This window comes from Pleurodeles waltl, chromosome 4_2, assembly GCF_031143425.1.
Source record: "Pleurodeles waltl isolate 20211129_DDA chromosome 4_2, aPleWal1.hap1.20221129, whole genome shotgun sequence".
Lineage (NCBI taxonomy): Eukaryota > Metazoa > Chordata > Amphibia > Caudata > Salamandridae > Pleurodeles > Pleurodeles waltl.
In genome coordinates, this window is record NC_090443.1 from 489728127 (window position 1) to 489746364 (window position 18238).

The following is an 18238-nucleotide window of genomic DNA, read 5'->3' on the forward strand; positions in this document are numbered from 1 at the left end:
AAAACAGTGCTGAGTGCTGAGACAGAACAAAACCGAACTGAAAGCGAACAGGCAGAAGCAGGAGAGAGAGGGATATTATTGGAGGGCGAAGAGTCTGACTCACTTGGGGAAGACCAAGGAGAAAGTTCAGACAGCGACGAAGAAGCTGAAGGTGACAAAGAACCTGAAGCAGCTGAGGGTAGCAAAGAGCCTGAAGCAGCTGAAGGTGACAAGGAACCTGAAGCAGCTGAAAGTGATAAGGAGCCTGAAGAAAGTAATAGTGACGAAGGGCTCGAAAAAGGTGAAAAAGCAGGAGAGCCCGATCAGAGGAGGGCTTTCCCAGAAGCAGACGGTATAGAAAAAGAAAAAGAGAACGTGATCGATTCCCCAGAAGGAGGGGATAAGGCAGAACAGAACGAAAAAGTTCAAACTCCTACAGAAAAGGTCGCAGGTCCATCAAATAGACACGGTGCAAAGAGGAGACTAAGTATATCACCAATAAAAGAAAGGACTAAAGAAAGTTTGAACGACGGAGAAAGGCCAAAAGTGAAGGAGAAAAGAAAGGAAGTGACTGTTGTGGAACAATCTTCAAGTGAAGAAAAAGACTTGACCAAAGAGGAAAGTATCAGCGAAGCAGAATCAAAAAGAGAAGCAAAATTGAAAAGGAAAAGGATACCGAACAGGAGATATTCCGGTCCTGAATGGGCATATGCAGTCAATGACGATTGGATTGACGAGTTTGTATCTCTAAGCATCGAGAACGAAGAAGAAGAAGAGATACCAATAGAAAAGAAAAGTTTTATAGACTCTGTCGATTGTAAGAGCAATAAATGATATTGCTTGCTACAATGTAACGTGAAACAAACAACCAGCTGAGACATTGCTAAACCGGATGAGACTTGCTGAACTGATAAAGACTGAGTTATTGCCGAATTGAGACAAATGCTGCTAACCGATAAGTGACTGGCCTCCTGAAGAAGACGGTGTGAACATTGTGCTCGTTCAGCTTTGTAACTGAATTGCTAAATAGTTTCATTTATAGGTGCTTCCAGCTCTCTGATTCTATACAGATCATGACGCAAAACAATAGAAAGAAATATTGTAAATATGTGTGTATAGGCTTGATAATTGCATGTGTACTAATAATAATGGCAATCGTACTTGGAATGCATGGTAAGGGTGAGAATGAGAAAATTGACGCTTCTACTTTTGCTCCTGTTACTGTCACTGAACTAACTGCATTGAAAAGACTAGCATTGGATGAGAGACTTTTGCACGATAAGAAAGAGCTTTTGTATAACGTTTTCTATCGCTTGCTAACAGAATATGTTGAGACTATGGATGCGAAAGATTGTTATGTGTGTACACAGATACCGACATCAGTGAAGGAAGGGGTGACATATCACCACATGCCTCTTACATACGGGATTACATGTAGTATAGTAATGTCTAGGTTTTATGGTCAAACTAACATACAGTATTTTTATTCAAATTATGACGTTACCTTTGCATATGTTCCTATAATAGCGCAGCTAAGCCAGATTGCTAAAGATTGGGATGCTAAAATAATGAGGGAATTTTTCAAGCCAATGCGACCTTTTGAAACGGCTCACGCTCATAGGGAAAACCTTACCTGCTCGCTCTCCGCAGTAGAAATAAGCTTTTTAGATCGCACAGATGATAGAAGGGCACAAATGAAGGCGAAATTAGAAAAGGAGCTACATAAGAGGACTTCAGTAGATAATTATGATTTTGCTGCAATAAAGACACAAGGGAAAATAGCTTTAGATGCTTGGCATGTAGGGAAATTTTGTATATATCGAGGAGAATCTTATTATGATAACATTTTTGTAGGAGCGAGTGAGTGTAAACATACGTTTATCTTTAAGGCCAAATGGACATTCATGATGAACGGACTTGACCCTGTCATTCCAGGTGTATATTACATTTGTGGGTATAATGCCTATTATCGTCTTCCAAAGGGATGGTGGGGGAGATGTTATTTGGGTATAGTGTTCCCAAAGGTTTATCAACTGGATGACCTATCGATGATTCAAAAGACGTCTGGATCCCATTGTATCCAGAAAAGAGAGACCGCAGCTGCTGTGGTAGGAGATATATTTGGAGCCATGATTCCTTCATTGGGAGTTGTGTTGAATTCCATCAAAATAAGAAAGTTGTCTACTATAGTGGATAACATGTTGACAAAGTTTTCAGGTGCTATAATCCTGATAGATGCTGAACTTGCAGCGGAAAGAGCTATGACTCTTCAAAATAGGCTTGCTTTAGACATTCTTTTAGCAAAGGATGGTGGCGTTTGCAAAATGCTTGGTGCACGACACTGTTGTACATATATTCCTGACAATAGTGTGAAAATTAAAACTATGTTTGCTAATCTAACAAAAGAAAGTGCAGATTTGAAGGAACTGAAAGAACCAGGAGTGTGGGAGAAGGTGGGAAAAGGACTTGCTTCAGTGGGACATTGGATTGGGGGAATTTGGAATGGAATATTGTTAAAAATAATAGAAGGAATATTAATAGTAATAATTTGCATATTTGGAATTTGGGGAATAAAGAGGGGAATAATAATGATTATGGAAAGAATTAAAAGAAGAAAAGAAGAGAAAATTATGAAAAGAATGGCAGAAGAATACAAAGCGCAAACTAGGGGAATTAAAAGGAAAAGGGAACTGACAGAATTTTAATGGAATAAAATTTGTGGGCATGGTTTGGTGTGATGACTAGTAGTCATCAGAGGAGGGATTGATGAAGCAGGAAATGAAGGTTTTACATTTATTAACGCGTAAACGTAGTGTGAAATAATCATGTGTGACTTTAACCGAACTAATAAAGATTGTACGGGGACAAAATGTGCCCTCAGAGTAGTTTGCCATCATTTATAAGCGTGCTTTATATAACGTGGTGTATTAGAATTGCACTAATTCGACATAATCGTAAACGTGTGCTATGATTTGCTCGTTTGAAATGTTTTAGCTTAGCATTACTTTAGCGGAGGCTTTGGCCTAGCTGCCTGGTCTCACGGTTTAGATGCTCGTATTTTTCCAATGTGCTATTAAACGTGTATTTTTGCTTGAAGCTGTACTTTTCCACAGAAACCGTTCACATGCTTATCTTAAGGTTTCGTGCCAGCCTGGCATATTTTCTCTTTACTCCAAGGTCGATCTGCAGGTGCGGACAATGGAAGCTCTGAAAGTGAGTTAATTGGCATAAAATGTTGCAACTTGCGTACCCATCTCCAAGGATAATGTATGCTTAAGTAAAAGCTTGAGAACTGTCGTTTTTGATTGGACAATTTGAAGCTAACCTATGAACCCTCCAATGGAGACCCTACTGGATTCGAACTGTTGTCTATAAAACCCAGGTGCACGAGGAGAAATTAGGCCATTATTGGACATCCCGCCATTTTGTAGACTTCGTAGCTATTATGGCCCACTTTGCTGCGACGCCATTTTGAAAGAGACTTTGATGCTTTCTCTAATCGAGAGAAAGAGACTTTAATGATTCTGGCCCTAGAGACTTTAACTTTGATTTGATCCCTTGCATGAAGTAATAGTCTTACCTTGCCGCTGTGAGGCAATTGCCCGTCCACCCCTGCCCCTTAGTCCCGTCCTATGCTGATCGAAACGGTACCATGCTGACTGAAGAACGGTACCTGTGAGACGAAGACTTCCTTGATTGCTCATCGTAATTGGTAAATATGAAAGGAAAATTGTAAAATTGCATTGTGTTTCCTTTAGGTAACCAACTGCTGATTTTGATAAGAGCCCTAGTTAGGAGTTTTCTAAATTAATGTTGCTAAATTGTTTTTGCATGAAGTCCCACATGCCAATGCTAATTTGAGGTTAGATGAGGATTCCTTTGCTGCACGATGCAATTTGAGATCTTGTTATGCTGACTAAATGTATGCGATTAGTTCATTACAGATTATCGTATTAGTGATTTGCATTGCTATTATCGAATGTCTTGTGATTCAAATGCTACATAGATTGCACCCGTTTCGCCGCTATGGACAGCTATTAATGTTCATTTACGTTTATCATTTGGTGTTGAGACACATTTATATTGTGCTAGCTTTGTTAATATAGGGAAATAAAATCCACTAACTTTGAATAAACAGGTGTGGTTATTCCTGACTGAAAGGTCAGGGTTCGCCGAAATGTATTCTGGATTAATTGTCAAGTGTTATGTTAACCAAGGTATTGCTTATGTTCGTTATTCATTATTGATTTAAGGAAATTGATCGATATAGAGTACAGAGAGTCCCACTTAGTCAAAAGGTTCATCGGCCTAAAGAGCGTCCAAAACACAGGTAAAATTATTAGTACGGACCGCTCTATCAACTGCAAAGTGAGAGGATTTGTGTGAGTTGTGCCGGGAGCAAGGAGTGTGAAAGGAAAGGATGTAGGATGTTATTTTTCTTCTAGCACACAACAAAATTTAAATGCCAGTACATGAACTGTTCAAATATTTCAGAGTATAACAAAATTAGGAAAGCACAAATAAAGCACATTTGTTTGTAATTCTGAGGTGTGGTGGAAAAAAATATTTTAATATCATCAAAACAAATCAATACACTAGGTGAGGCCAATTTCCACACATTATCTTTTGTGCACTGTATAGTTTTATCAGTAAACCTGCATGACTGGGAAAACGTGTGGGAGCAGGCCTCGCTGCTCCTCTTAGCCTCCCTTGCGAATCAGCTCCTTTTCAAGAATGTTGTTGTTCTGTACATGTTGCACTGTGTGCTAGTGCCCTAGCTATGGCTGTATCTATTTCACAAGTGTCTGCTGTTTGGTGCCCGTTTCTGCACTCTTGTGCTTGTGTGCCAATGTCTCTTTTGGAAAGTATTTCCTTTTTGCACGTTTCGCCCACTGGGTGGTTTAATTTGTAACTTGCGTGCCCGTGTCTGTTGTGAAGGATTTCCTTTTCGCACAGTTTGCCCACTTGGTGGTTTAGTTTGTTTGGTGCCCGTCTGCGTTGTCTGTGCTCTCTCAGTCCAGCTACTGTCTAACTTTAAGATTACCACAACAACAATGTTTAATAATTCAATATACATTACAAAATGTCAATTGTAGACTATTCCACGCCATCCCTATAGATTTGACTGGCCTGGAATAGTCTGAATTGTCACTCTTGTAGGAATACAATGGTTAGTAGTTGAGTTGATACTGTTATTGGCAGTGCTGGCAGGGGCAATGGGTGATGCAGGCTGCAGTGGCCTTCTGAGTAGGGCCCTGACACTAACATTTTTACAAATTAACACTTTGTTCCACTCTATGCCACTCCTGTGTATGATGCTATACTCCACTCCAGGCCACTCCTCTGTAGTTCTCTTTACTGTACTCCACTCTACGTCACTCCACTCTACAACACTCCACTCTAAAACACTCTACTCCACTCGATGTCACTCTACTCTACACCTCTCTTCTCTAAAACACACTAATCCACTCTGCACCATCCCACTCTGACAGTACTCCACTGTACACCACTCCACTCTATGCCACTTTATGCTACTCTACTGTACCCCTCCTCTCTACGACACTTTACTCCGATTTACACCTCTCCACTCTACAATACTCTACTCCATGACATTCTTCTCCAATCTAAGACACTCTGTGATACATCTCGCCCCTTCACTCAACACTCCACTCTTCGCCACTTCACTCTACACCAATCTACTCCATTCTGCGATGATCCCCTGTACGATATTCCACTCTTCAATACTCCACTTATTGCCACTGCACTGTAAGACACTCCACTCTACTCTACGCCTCTCCACTCTACAACACTACTCCACTCTACGAAACTCTCTGACACACTACTCCACTCCTTGCCACTCTAGTCTGGGACACTTTACTCCACTCTACACCACTACACACTACCTTACTCCACTCTATAACATGCCAGTCTACTCTACGCCACTCTACGACACTCCACTCTACACCACTCTACTCTCTCCATCTGTCTACTCGACTCTACAACACTCTACGCCACTCCATTCTAGGACACTCTACTCCACTCTACACCACTCTATAGCATGCCAGTCTACTTTACGCCACTCTACGACACTCCACTCTACGGCACTCTATGGCACTTCAGACTACACCACTCAACTACACTCTACACCACTACACACCAGTTTACTCCACTCTACAGGACTCCACAACACTCTACTCCATTCTGCACCACTCCACTCTGTGACACTGTACTCAAGTCTCTGCCACTCCACTCTGCCTTTGCCAGTGCTTGTCTGGAATGGCAAGGGCACAGGATAGAGGTGCATGTCTTCGCATCTCTCTCCTTTCCCGGCATACCTTTTAACCTCGCGGTGCTTTGTCTTCCGGAGCTCTCTTCGAAGATGGCACAGGATTTCCACTAAAATGCCAAGGCTTGATGAACATATTGTCTGACATGGTACATATTACAAATTGTGGAATTTATAAATTGTGTTAGTTTTGTATAACCCCAGAATTCTAACGCGGCTTTTACCCCAGACGCCATTTTGTCTCTAGCGAGGCTCTTTCACTTCAGCATTCTCTCTCTCTCTATTTCACTTCAGCATTCGCTCTTTCTCTCTTTCACTTCAGCATTCTCTCTCTCTCTATTTCACTTTAGTATTATCTCTCTCTCTTTCAATTCAGCATTCTCTCTCTCCCTTATTTCACTACAGCATTCTCTCGCCTCTCTATTTCACTTTTGCATTATCTCACTTTTTCACTTCATTCTCTCCCTCTCTCTCTATTTCACTTCAGCATTCTCTCTCTCTCTATTTCACTTCAGAATTCTCTCTTTCTCTCTTTAACTTCAGCATTATCTCTCTCTCTTTCAATTCAGCATTCTCTCTCTCTTTCACTTCAGCATTCTCTCTCTCCCTTATTTCACTTCAGCATTCTCTCTCTCTCTTATTTCACTTCAGCATTCTCTCTCTCTATATATTTCACTTCAGGATTATCTCTTTCTCTCTTTCACGTCAGCATTCTCACTCTCTCGCTCTCATTTCTAAGAGTAACAGTGGCAGACAAGAGTCCTCCATTCAGAACTGAAAAGTGTAAGGAATTTGCTAACACATAAGAATTTCAACACAGAACATTCAGCCAATGCTACCCACAAGCCACGGCGACAGCAGAAGCTGGGAAGATAATGGAAAACACATTTTAGGCCACAAAGGCGGCATACCATAATTCGTAACTGGCTTTTCTCGGCCCCATAAAAATGAGGAAATGGTGAATGGTCACTTTCACAAAATAAGAAAAGGCAAAAGAACAAGGCACACAACATAGTTGACCAGAAAGAAAATAAGAAAAAGACGAGTTCTTTCTTGGAGCTTTAGAATTCACCAATGCTCCAGAAAATCAATGGAGTACTGGAGGTGTAAAAAATTGTAATTTCTATAGCACGCATAGCTGAAAATATAACCACTTGAAAACAAGCATTGGCAAAGACAATAGATCTGACACTGGCTGCCAGCCTTTTGGGTTTGTCGTTGCTTGTTTAGCCATGGTATTTACAGGACGTTATTTCTGGGAAGGCTGCTGCGGACCCTCATCAATCTAAGAAAAAAACACTGGCTGAAAGCAAAAATAGTTTGGGCTTAAAAAGCACACATTACCACAGACTTCCCTGGCACTACATTGTATGTGGACGTGCTCCTTGCGAAAAGGGAGAATGTTTCCCTCACAGTGAAAACAGCAAATGGGTGACGTACAACATATCAGCTGAGAAACTTTACATCATACTAGAACTGTGATTTTAAAAAGTAAATCTAAGTTATTTATTTTTTAATCGTGCGCTACCTGTGCGTGTCATCATAGACCTGTTGGAGTCTGGCGTTAATGCTCTTACAGTGTTTGTAATATGTGTTGTGTATGCACATCATTGAATTGCCACACCACTTTCAAAGTGATCCCTTCGGTTAGAATGGATATTAAAAGTGTCCAGGACTCTCCAGGGACTCTCCAAAGTGAGACCCGGGCAGAGATACTTAAACTCCCTCAGGATCTTTACAGACAGGAGACAATGCCAGAACTGACAGGACACCCTAACAAATGCCATTAGTACCACTTAAAAAGCAGACAGTTCTGACTGGAAGACTAGCACGCCGTGCTCCCCAGCTATACATCCCCCCACATGTACCCCTCCATGGAGACCAAAGATCGAACGCGCGTGATGGCCTATCTACTCCTCACTGTCTCTCCACCTCAAATCGATACCTCCACAGGTTTGAGTAATAACACAATAAACTCATGGCCATCAGCATTTCATACATACCATGCTATGTCTTATGAATGTGTTTTGATGCGTAGCTCTTTATGCTCCCTATGTACTACTTCTAACTGTTATAAAGAAGCAAGAGCCAATGTGAGACAAAACGGTGGGAGCGGGACGGTAAAGATGAAAGGAAGAAAAGGGGTGGGAAAGGCAGAAAATGGAAAAGATTGACGAAAGTAGATCATGGGCAGAGGGAGAGGGGACTCTGCAGGCCTTCAACGCCCTGAGGTAAAGCCACCCTTGCTCTCTTTAACCATTAATAGCGTGTTCCTGGTGCTCGCCTAATAAAACCATGCGTTGTCAGTTTTTAAAGAGATGCATTTTATTGACCTTGCTCGGACCCACGTCTCTCACAGGCTTGGAGCTGTGACTCATTCACAGACAAGAAAGGAAGTGCTACATAGGGGACTCCCTCTCTCTTTGCAATCCCTCTCCCCCTTTAAGGCAGAATTAGCTAAGGCCTCCCTATATGGACCTTTTCTTTGCGGCCATCATAGAGCTGGACAGTGACTAGCTAATAATTCAATCAGGCTAACGCCGGATGGGCCATCTGTATTAAAGTCTGTAGGACCAGCCCCTTTTGGTTTGGGGGTCACTCCCCGGCTGGCGTAGTAAGGCTTCTCGTTATTAGGATCACTACAGGTAAACATGTGTTTCTAAACTACATTGTGCAGTTCATCTTCAGTGCAGCAGCCACATGAACAAAGCTGGCCCTCACAGGCCCCTCGACGCAGCGCGTGGTCACCCGTGTGCGCAGGGAGGGACAACCTCCGGTAGGCTGGTAACTCACACTAGCGCAATAGGTGCAGTGGCACCGGTACACAAAGGTGGGAGAGGTCCACTGCGCCCCATTAATAGCTGTCTTATTACCGAAAAGAGGCCCGAGAAGCCACTTTCCTGTGGACCACGTCACCGTTTGCTAGGACACTGTCGCACCGACCACTCAAAGCTTCCCATTCAGCACTTACAGGGGGCCTGTGTCCTGGGAGCCAGCAAGGGGCCCTGATAAAAAATACATTTCTGGTAGATTCCTGGCAGATCTGCATCCTAGCGCGTTTAACAGGCACAAGGGTAAGATGAGCAGAAACGGGTTCTAAACTGACTCAGAAAAGTGGAACAATCCACGTGCAGGGGGAGATGAGGACGGGACCGGAGGAAGCGTGCTTGTTGCCACAGGTTAAGGCATCAGGAAGGGAGACGTCTTGCACACATGCACGTGCCCCTTTGCACAAAGCACTCCAAACCCACCAGCCCGTGCCCCCAAATCAGGCACGCATTACCACTGGTCGCAGCGCATGCGTGCTAATTCTCTGATGACCGACTTGAAGCTTCCTTTGACTAAAACTGTTCACATTTCTCCACTCTGAAACCCCTAAACCGCAACTCATTTCACTTTAAGTCAGTGGACAGTTTGCCCACTTTCTGTTCTATATTTTCACCACCAGGACCATCTAAAGTCTTCCGTCCAGAAACTAAACGATCCGGTCTGTTGTACCACTGCCACGAAATCACCAGTTATTGGGGGTTATTCTAACTTTGGAGGAGTGTTAATCCGTCCCAAAAGTGACGGTAAAGTGATATACCACCAGCCGTATTACTTGTTCCATAGGATATAATGGACTCGTAATACGGCTGGTGGTAAATCCGTCACTTTTCCGTCACTTTTGGGAGGATTAACACCTCCTCCAAAGTTAGAATAACCCCCATTGTCTTATCGATGTGCCACAGCTGGGTTCTTTCCTGTTTTAAGTGTTACTCCATAGCACTTCATGTTGCCCTTTCCCTGCCATCTCTGAAACAGTAACCGTCTTCTTGTTAATACATGATAAAATCTCGACCGTAAAGGTCAAAGTTCGACCAGCCCTGAGCACACATCTGCCCCTCTGAGGTGGGCGTCTTTTACAGCCAGCCACAGGACGCTAAAATCTCCCCAATGTCTCTGAAGGAGCCCTGAAGTTTCCGTGGACAGATGGACACCCCTGGGGGTCTGTCTATGAATGCGTGCTTAGCATCTATCCACTGGCTTTGAGGACACTAACATCTCTCCACTGGCAGGGAGTCTGTCAGAGGACACTGACATCTGCCCCCCCCCGCCCCCGCAGTGAGTCTGTCAGAGGATACTAACATCTGTCCCCTGGCAGTAAGTCTGTCAGATGACACTAGCACCTGTCCCCTCGCCGTGAGTCTGTCAAAGGACACTAACATCTGTCCCCCCGCAGTGAGTCTGTCAGAAGATACTAACAACTGTCCCCTGGCAGTGAGTCTATCAGAGGACACTAACATCTGTCCCCCACCGTGAGTTAGTCAGAGGGCACTAACATCTGTCCCCCTGCAGTGAGTCTGTCAGAGGATACTAACATCTGTCCCCTCGCCGTGAGTCTGTCAGAGGACACTAACATCTGCCCCCCCCCCGCAGTGAGTCTGTCAGAGGACACTAACAACTGTCCCCTGGCAGTGAGTCTGTCAGAGGACACTAACATCTGTCCCCCCACCGTGAGTCTGTCAGAGGGCACTAACATCTGTCCCCCCGCAGTGAGTCTGTCAAAGGATACTAACATCTGTCCCCTGGCAGTGAGTCTGTCAGATGACACTAGCACCTGTCCCCTCGCCGTGAGTCTGTCAGAGGACACTAACATCTGTCCCCCCGCAGTGAGTCTGTCAGAAGATACTAACAACTGTCTGTCAGAGGACACTAACATCTGTCCCCTGGCAGTGAGTCTGTCAGAGGGCACTAACATCTGTCCCCCCGCAGTGAGTCTGTCAGAGGGCACTAACATCTGTCCCGGCATTGAATCTGTCGGAGTCATTGACATCTCTCCGATGGTTGTAAGTCTATCAGATGGTCGTTAACATCTTTCCGCTGGCTGTGAATGCATCAGACTCATTAACATTCCTCCACTGGCTGCACATCTGTCAACTAGAACTAAAATCCTAAACATTCCTCTTTTTATGAGCAGTTGAAACATCCTGGGCTAATCCCAGGGCTCTGTGCCCAGGGACGCATAATGGTAACTAGGTCTGTGGAGTACGCACTAGGAATACATTATACCAGTCTCCATGGACCTTACCAGACCATTTTCGAACACATGTAGGGAAGTGAACTTACCATGGTGATCTCTTTGACCATGATCCTCTCTGTGCGGGCCCGGTGGGCACATATACTCATGGAGGCCTCAGCTGTCTGCTCCTGGTTTTTGGCAGGGCTACTTCGAGGCTCTTGGGAATCAGTTGAGCTTATGGGTTCCTCATGGCTCTCTATAGGTCCCAGCGGCTGCTCTCGAGTCTCTGTTGATCTCCCCAGTTGCTCCCAACTCCCCGTTGATCTTCCTGCACGCTGTTGGCTCTCTGTTGGGTTTTCCAGTTGTTCCAGTGTGTTTTTAGGTTTCTCTATTTGCTCTCTGTTCTCCGTTGGGCTCCATGGGTTCTCTCGCCTCTCTGATGGTCTCCTCTTGTGCTCCTCACTATCCATTGGTCTAACTGTTTGCATCAGACTCTCTAATGATCTCCCCACCTGCTCTAGACCCATGCCAAGCCTTTTTGGCTCACTGACTTCCATCACGGACATCTCGTCACCAACTATGCTTGCATGTGGACGGTAAAAAATGCCCGACTGACGCTGACACTCAACAAGGTTGAAATGCAAGGACGGTCACGCTGAGGGATGTGCCATCTGCGCCACGGAAGAGGGCATTCAGCTCGAACTGAGGGGCCACCAGGCTGAGTTAGGCTTTACGGCGGCGAGAGAATCGCACCAGGCCTATGGAGAATGAAGGAGTGCACCGAGGCGAGCAGGTGAGGAGTGAAGCCCGGAGAGTTCTACCAGGGCGAGACAGATGATGGAGTGGGGCGAGGTGCAGAAAGCTGATGATAGGCTAGGGATCGAGATGTTGACGAGGGCGAGCGGGAGGAGGCTGAGAGTTGCACGGCTGCAGGGCCGCGCGAGGTGCACAGGACGAGCTGGTCGAGACGCGCGCGGGAGGACAGGTGCACCCGGGTGTGCCCTCCTCCCGCCACGGCTGGCCTGCTCCGGCTGACTGGGGTGTGCCCGCGACGTGCCAAGGCTGGGGCTCACCCGGCCGGTGGCAGCGAGGCCTCCTTCCGCCAGGCCTCTCCAGGTGCCCTTCAAGCACTCCCGACTCGGCGGATCGTTGTGCCGAGATTGTGCTTTCTTTAAATACTCGGGGCTGATAGCATCGCCAAGGAGAGAGGCGCGGGCGAGGGTGGAGGGGAGGGAGGAGGGGCCGGAGGGCTGACCTGAGTACAGCTGAGAAAGGTCACTGCTGGGCCGGCATTTCACACGGGAAGAGCTGGCGCAGGCCCCAGGTGAACGGCACTGGAGGGGAACGCGCAAAGTCCTCGAGGCTGAGCCGTGAAGGGACAGCAAGGCGCCCCTCTCACCGACAGACTCAGAGAATAAAACATAAGGACAGAACGAGTCCTTCTCACCGGGCGGGAAGGGAAGGCGTACCTCCTCCTCTAGGGACTGAAAGAATCAAGTATTGAAACAGTACACTGAACCGTTAACTGGAAGCGCAGAATAACATATACGGACTCTTTGCGTCATTCCACTCTACAGCCAGTCCCCGCATCACCTGAGCCAAAGCCACTTTTTACAAGGCCACTATAAACAAAGCCTCCAACAGGAGCAAGCATTTGGAGGTGTACAAACAGTTGCACCATCCAATTCCCTGACATATTCTCCAGCCCCACTCTCAACTGACAGCTGCAACTCAATCACTTACTTGACTCGCAAGAAGATAAACGGGATCAGAGTTCGTATCAACAACATCAGACACCACATTGCCATCATTCACCCACAATCTACCACTAAGTGGACAACCTTCAATCTGTTCCCACACAGAGACCTCATTGACGCCATCAATCCTTCATAGGTGCCAGACAACATTCTACCCTCTTACATCAGAAAACTTCTCCATGGACATGCCCTCACACCTCTCCTCCACATTGTCAACTCCTCCCTCCGTCAGAGAATCTTATGCGACGACCTCAAGGCAGGACAGAACCTTCCCCATCTGAAAAACCTCCCACTGTATCCAGACAACTTTGACAAATAACATAAAATCCTAGAGAAAGCATTCGCCATTCATCTCCAAAACTAGACTCCAAACCAGATCAGCAAGAAAACCTCTTTGAGGACTACCAATCCAGCTTCAGACCAGAGGGGAGCACAGAGTCCGCTTCCCTACAGGTAGCAACAATGCTCTTCTGATCACATCAAAGAAACAACCCCTTTCTTGTAATCCTACTTCACCTCTCTGCAGCCTTTGACAAGGTCGACCTCCAGACTCCGATCCCCACACTGGAAACAAGCACTGGCTTTTCCTATAGGGTCCTGCAAAGGTTCACTTTCTACTTCATCAACCATCAAAAAGCCTTTCAAATGAGGACCTTTAAATCCCCAAAACTGCCTGCTCTGCCATGGAAATGTAACACTGAACATTTCCTCTATTCATAACATCCTCCAACTCAAAACCTGCCTCAGTCTTACTCCGAATTGGAGACCCAGTACCTAAAACTCAACTCAACCAAGGCAGAATTCCTTTTCTTTGCTATGAGAAGAACAACCAACCATGAATCCAAGCCAGGCCTTCTAAAAAATTAACTAGGACAGGTTCACTCCCAGCTGACAATGAATGCACACACTCTCGAATCCAACCCTTGCAGTGATCTCTTCTTTAAAAAAAGACATTGACAAGAAAACTAAAACAGCATGATACCATCCCTATATCACGTAGAAAGTGAAATATTTCCTCGTCAAACACTTGGGCACTTAAAATAGCCCCATAAGCTTGTATAACCGGACACTCATGGATATCTGCAGTTGCATTGGCCTCTTGGTGCTAACTATGTAGGTAAGGGCCATGACAGGGAAATACCTAAATCTTCCATCAGAGGCAGGGCCGGTTTAAGCGCTGGTGGCGCCCTGTGCGAAAATGTTTGTTGCCCCTTCCCCCAATGACCACATCTGCCATGGATTGCCTCACTACCATCCTTTAACCGGGTCCCTTAAAAATTTAATTCCGATCTCCCTCCAGGCAGAGCAGTAATCACCAGAGTTATCTTGACATTTTTATTGTTGCCTGAAAACTGCTGAGAACGCTGCAACAGGTGCTTTTAAAATCATAATATACTTGGAAACACGGTACCCCTACCCGAAGTCAGCACCCGGTGGGGTGGCACCAGTCGCACCACCCCAGAGCCTACCCTGATCAGAGGACTGTGGTTTGTTTATAAAGTGTGCACACCATTGAGACTGCAGTACAGTGTAGGAGGCCAGTGATGGGAATGTGTGAGACTCCCCTGAAGGGCATGAGGCCTATAATGTGAGCGAGTGAGACTCCACTAAAGAGCATAAGGCCAGTGATACGGAATACCCGAGACTACTGAATTTTGTGGGGCTGTTTATTCGGAAGGAGAGTCAATCCCTAGATGTGTGCGTGCCTTGGTATGCTGGGCACCAGTCGGGAGAGATACTGCACTGTTTGGGGCTCCCTCCCCTTGCTCTGTTGTCTGTTTGTAGTGCACACACCTCGACACACTTCTGTTTAGCAAACAGTGAGCAGTGGTTTGCACCCACTCACTGCTGAATCTGAGAGACCTGGCACGTCCATGTGCCTGTTTATTCATAGCTTGCACCTCATCACTTGACTACATGGTCTCCTCACAGCACCCACATTCAGCCCCCCCCTCGGTACTTTGCGTGCATGTGAGCACGAGGTGAAAAGGTGGTTACAGGGGCAGGGGTGCAGGGGCAGGACAGGGGCAGATGAAGCAATGGTTTGGAAGGGCGATGGCGTGGCTGGTGGATGCCTGGAATGGTTTGAGGGGCTGTTAAAGGGCTGCTTAAGGGGTTATAGTTACGGTGCGGAAAGGGAGTGATGGGCAATAATGGCGAGGGTTGATGTGAGGGTGACCGCGGCGAGGGAGACTGATGGTTTGCCTGAGGGAATGATGGTGGTAAGGTCTGAGACTGGTGAGTGAACACTGTTGGATGGAGGTATGGGATTGAGGGGTACTGGTGTTGAGAGGCGATAGTGAGGAAGTGCACGGGGATGAACGAGACCGGTGGTGAGATAGTGATGGGTGGAAAGTGATAAGGGATGATGATGGCGAGTGGTGGTCAGTGAGAAGAGCCTCGTCCGTGGCCGCAGTGACAGGCGTGGGACTGAGAGGGCGGAACTTCCCGCCCCGCCCCCTCTGGCTGGGACAGATGTTTCTCAGACATGACTCTTGAGAACTACTAGGCCCGGAGCCCAGGGGGCAGAACTCTGGTCCTCCTGAGACGTCAGTGTGCAAAAGTATGACACCAAGGTCTGGTAATGCCCCGTCACGGGGCATCTCCGCAGCGTCACGGGGCACTGTGGGCAGACCCCGCAGAGATGGAATGCTGCCCGTTTGCACCGCCGAAGGTTCAGCCTGCGCCGTCTGGGGCTCCGTGTCAGGGCTCCGTCTGTATAAATAAGGCCTCTACTGGCATCGCTTAATAAAGATTCGTGACCCAGGGCTTACTCGAGAAAAACAGAGTACAAAACACTTGGAGCCAGAGGAAGCAGAGACCCTTGAACTGAGGAAGGCGGAGGGACGGGCTTGGACAACCACTTGAGTAAGAGCTTTTCCTCGGAGTGCTACGAAAGCTGTGCCTCAGACCGCTTATTTTGGCCATTAACCGCGGTCAGGGTTCTTTTTCCAAGTAGTTTATCAAGCTGAGACATAACAGGCACTCCACTTGGTAATGTTCCTTGGAACAGCAGTTTCAGTATCACGTTAAGTAAGCTGAAGCTCAGCGGACATGCCACCTTCTGGATCAGGGACTGTAGGAAGCTGGCCTGCTGTGTGGTGGGTACCTAAGGTACTTATACCTTACACCAGGTCCAGGCATCCCCTATTAGTAGGCAGTGTCTAGAAGCCAGGGATCTCTAGAGGTAGCTGTGGATGAGCAGCCAAGGCTAATCTAGGAGACATGCAAAACTCATCAATACCACTGTGGTCACACAGCACTTACACACGTGAAAGAAAACACTCAGTGTTACAAAAATAAAGGTACTTTATTTTAGTGACACAATTACCACAAAGTACCAGAGAGACAACCCTCCAATAGGAGGTAAGTAACACACTAGATATGTACACTAGTAATCAGTAATAGGCATAAAAAGTGATAGAAAAGAGTGCAATTGCAAATAGATAATAGTGACCCTAGGGAGAGCCCAAACCATATACTAAAAAAATGGAATGTGAATGCAGGATCCCCACCTAGGTAAGTTGAATGTATAGAGGGGATCTGGGAGTACTAGGAAGCCCCAAAGGTAAATACTGCAGTGCCCCCTAACAACCAGGAAGAAAGGAGTAAGTTACTGGATTTTCCCCCAAACCACCAAAAAGGAAGAAAATGAAGAAAATGCAACACCCAAACAAGACTGCAAGAAACCAATGGTGGATTTCTGAAGAGGAAGACCTGTGGAAAAAGGGGACCAAGTCCAGAAGTCACAGAGGATCGCAGGGGGAGCAGATGATATTACCACCCAGCTGTGGTTTCAGGAGTTGGTCGCCAGTAGGATGAAGACGGTCAGAAAGGCAGCCCTGCAGCAGGTGAAGAGTTCCTGGAGGATGCAGTCGACATCCCACGCTTGATAGATGATTGCATGGAAAAGCCATCAACAAACCTTGGCAAAGGCAGAAGTCGCAGTGAAGCATAAGTGGAGCTGCCGGGGACCAGCAAGGTTCAGGAGGTCTCAACCCACGGGGGAAGTCCTAGGGGAACCCTCAGCAAGGCAGAGAGTCCAAGGTAGAAGAGGCAGCCCGCACAAGAGACTACCTGGACGAGGAACCAGGAGTCGCAGAGGAGCCCACACCGCACAACTGGAGAAGGGTCCCACTCCGCAAAGAAGCATACAGAGGGATGTGCATCGCAGGAAGAAGTGTTGGGAGCTGGGGCTACATGGAGCCTGAAGATCTCTTGGAGGAGATGCAAACAAGCCTTGGTAGCTACAAGAGATGCAGTGCAAGGGGGTACTGTCCTGCGTGGGAAGGCAAAGTCTTGCCTCCACCACAGTTAGACAGCTGGCAGAGAGAACCACCACCCGTGATGCAGGATCCACACAGCTCAGGATGAGAGGAGATCCACGCCGCCGGTCGTCACTGCAGTTGGTGCCTGCGGATGCAGGGGAGTGACTCCTTCACTCCAAGAGAGATTCCTTCTGCCTTCTCATGCAGACTGAAGACTTGCCGCCCTCAGAGGATGCACAGCCATGGAAATTTTGCAAAAGCTGGAAGGAGCAGTGGAAACAATGTTGCAAGCAGAGTCTTCGTCGTGGATGCAGATTGTCGGTTCCTGGAGGGTCCAGTCACAGTTCCAGTGGCTAGAAGTCGAGGTAGAGGTTGCAGAGGAGTCCTGCTGGAATATTGCAAGCCAAATCTGAGTACCCACCCAAGAGGGAGACCTTAAATGGCCCTGAAAGGGGGATTGGTTTAGTAGCCAGGTGACCACCTATCAGGGGAGGCTCTGACATCACCTGCCTGAGCTAGCCTCTCAGATGCTCCCAGAGGTTCCAGCCAACCTTGGATTCAAGATGGCAGAACCCAGGGACCTTCTGGAGGAGCTCTGGGCACCACCCATAGGGTGGTGATGGACAGGGGAGTGGTCACTCTCCTTTCCATTGTCCAGTTTTGTGTCAGAGCAGGGACTGGGGAGTCCCTGAACCAGTGTAGACTGGTTCATGCACGGAGCGCACCAAATGTGCCCTTCAAAGCATACCAGTGGCTTGGGGAGGCTACCCCCACCCAAGCCATGTAACACCTATTTCTAAAGGTAGATGGTGTTACCCCCCCTCTCCCAAAGGAAATCCTTTGTTCTGCCTTCCTGGGGTTGAGCTGTTCAAGCAGCAGGAGGGCAGAAACCTGTCTGAGGGGTGGCAGCAGCTTGGGCTGCCCGGAAAACCCCAGAAGGCTGGTA

General features: G+C 46.9%; 1 protein-coding gene across 3 annotated transcripts in view; it reads right to left on the bottom strand.

Moving 5' to 3' along the window:
• Window positions 1-18238, bottom strand: part of RGL3 (ral guanine nucleotide dissociation stimulator like 3) — a 319494-nt gene that overhangs the window by 210649 nt on the left and 90607 nt on the right. The window contains exon 1 of one of the 3 annotated variants that reach the window (XM_069231881.1): window positions 11375-12408. The exons of the other annotated variants lie outside the window; for them this stretch is intronic. Within the exon in view, the coding sequence (XP_069087982.1) occupies window positions 11375-11833 (459 nt within the window). The 5' untranslated portion in view covers window positions 11834-12408. Of the gene's footprint in view, window positions 1-11374; window positions 12409-18238 lie in introns of those variants that run through there. 3 annotated transcript variants of the gene reach the window in all.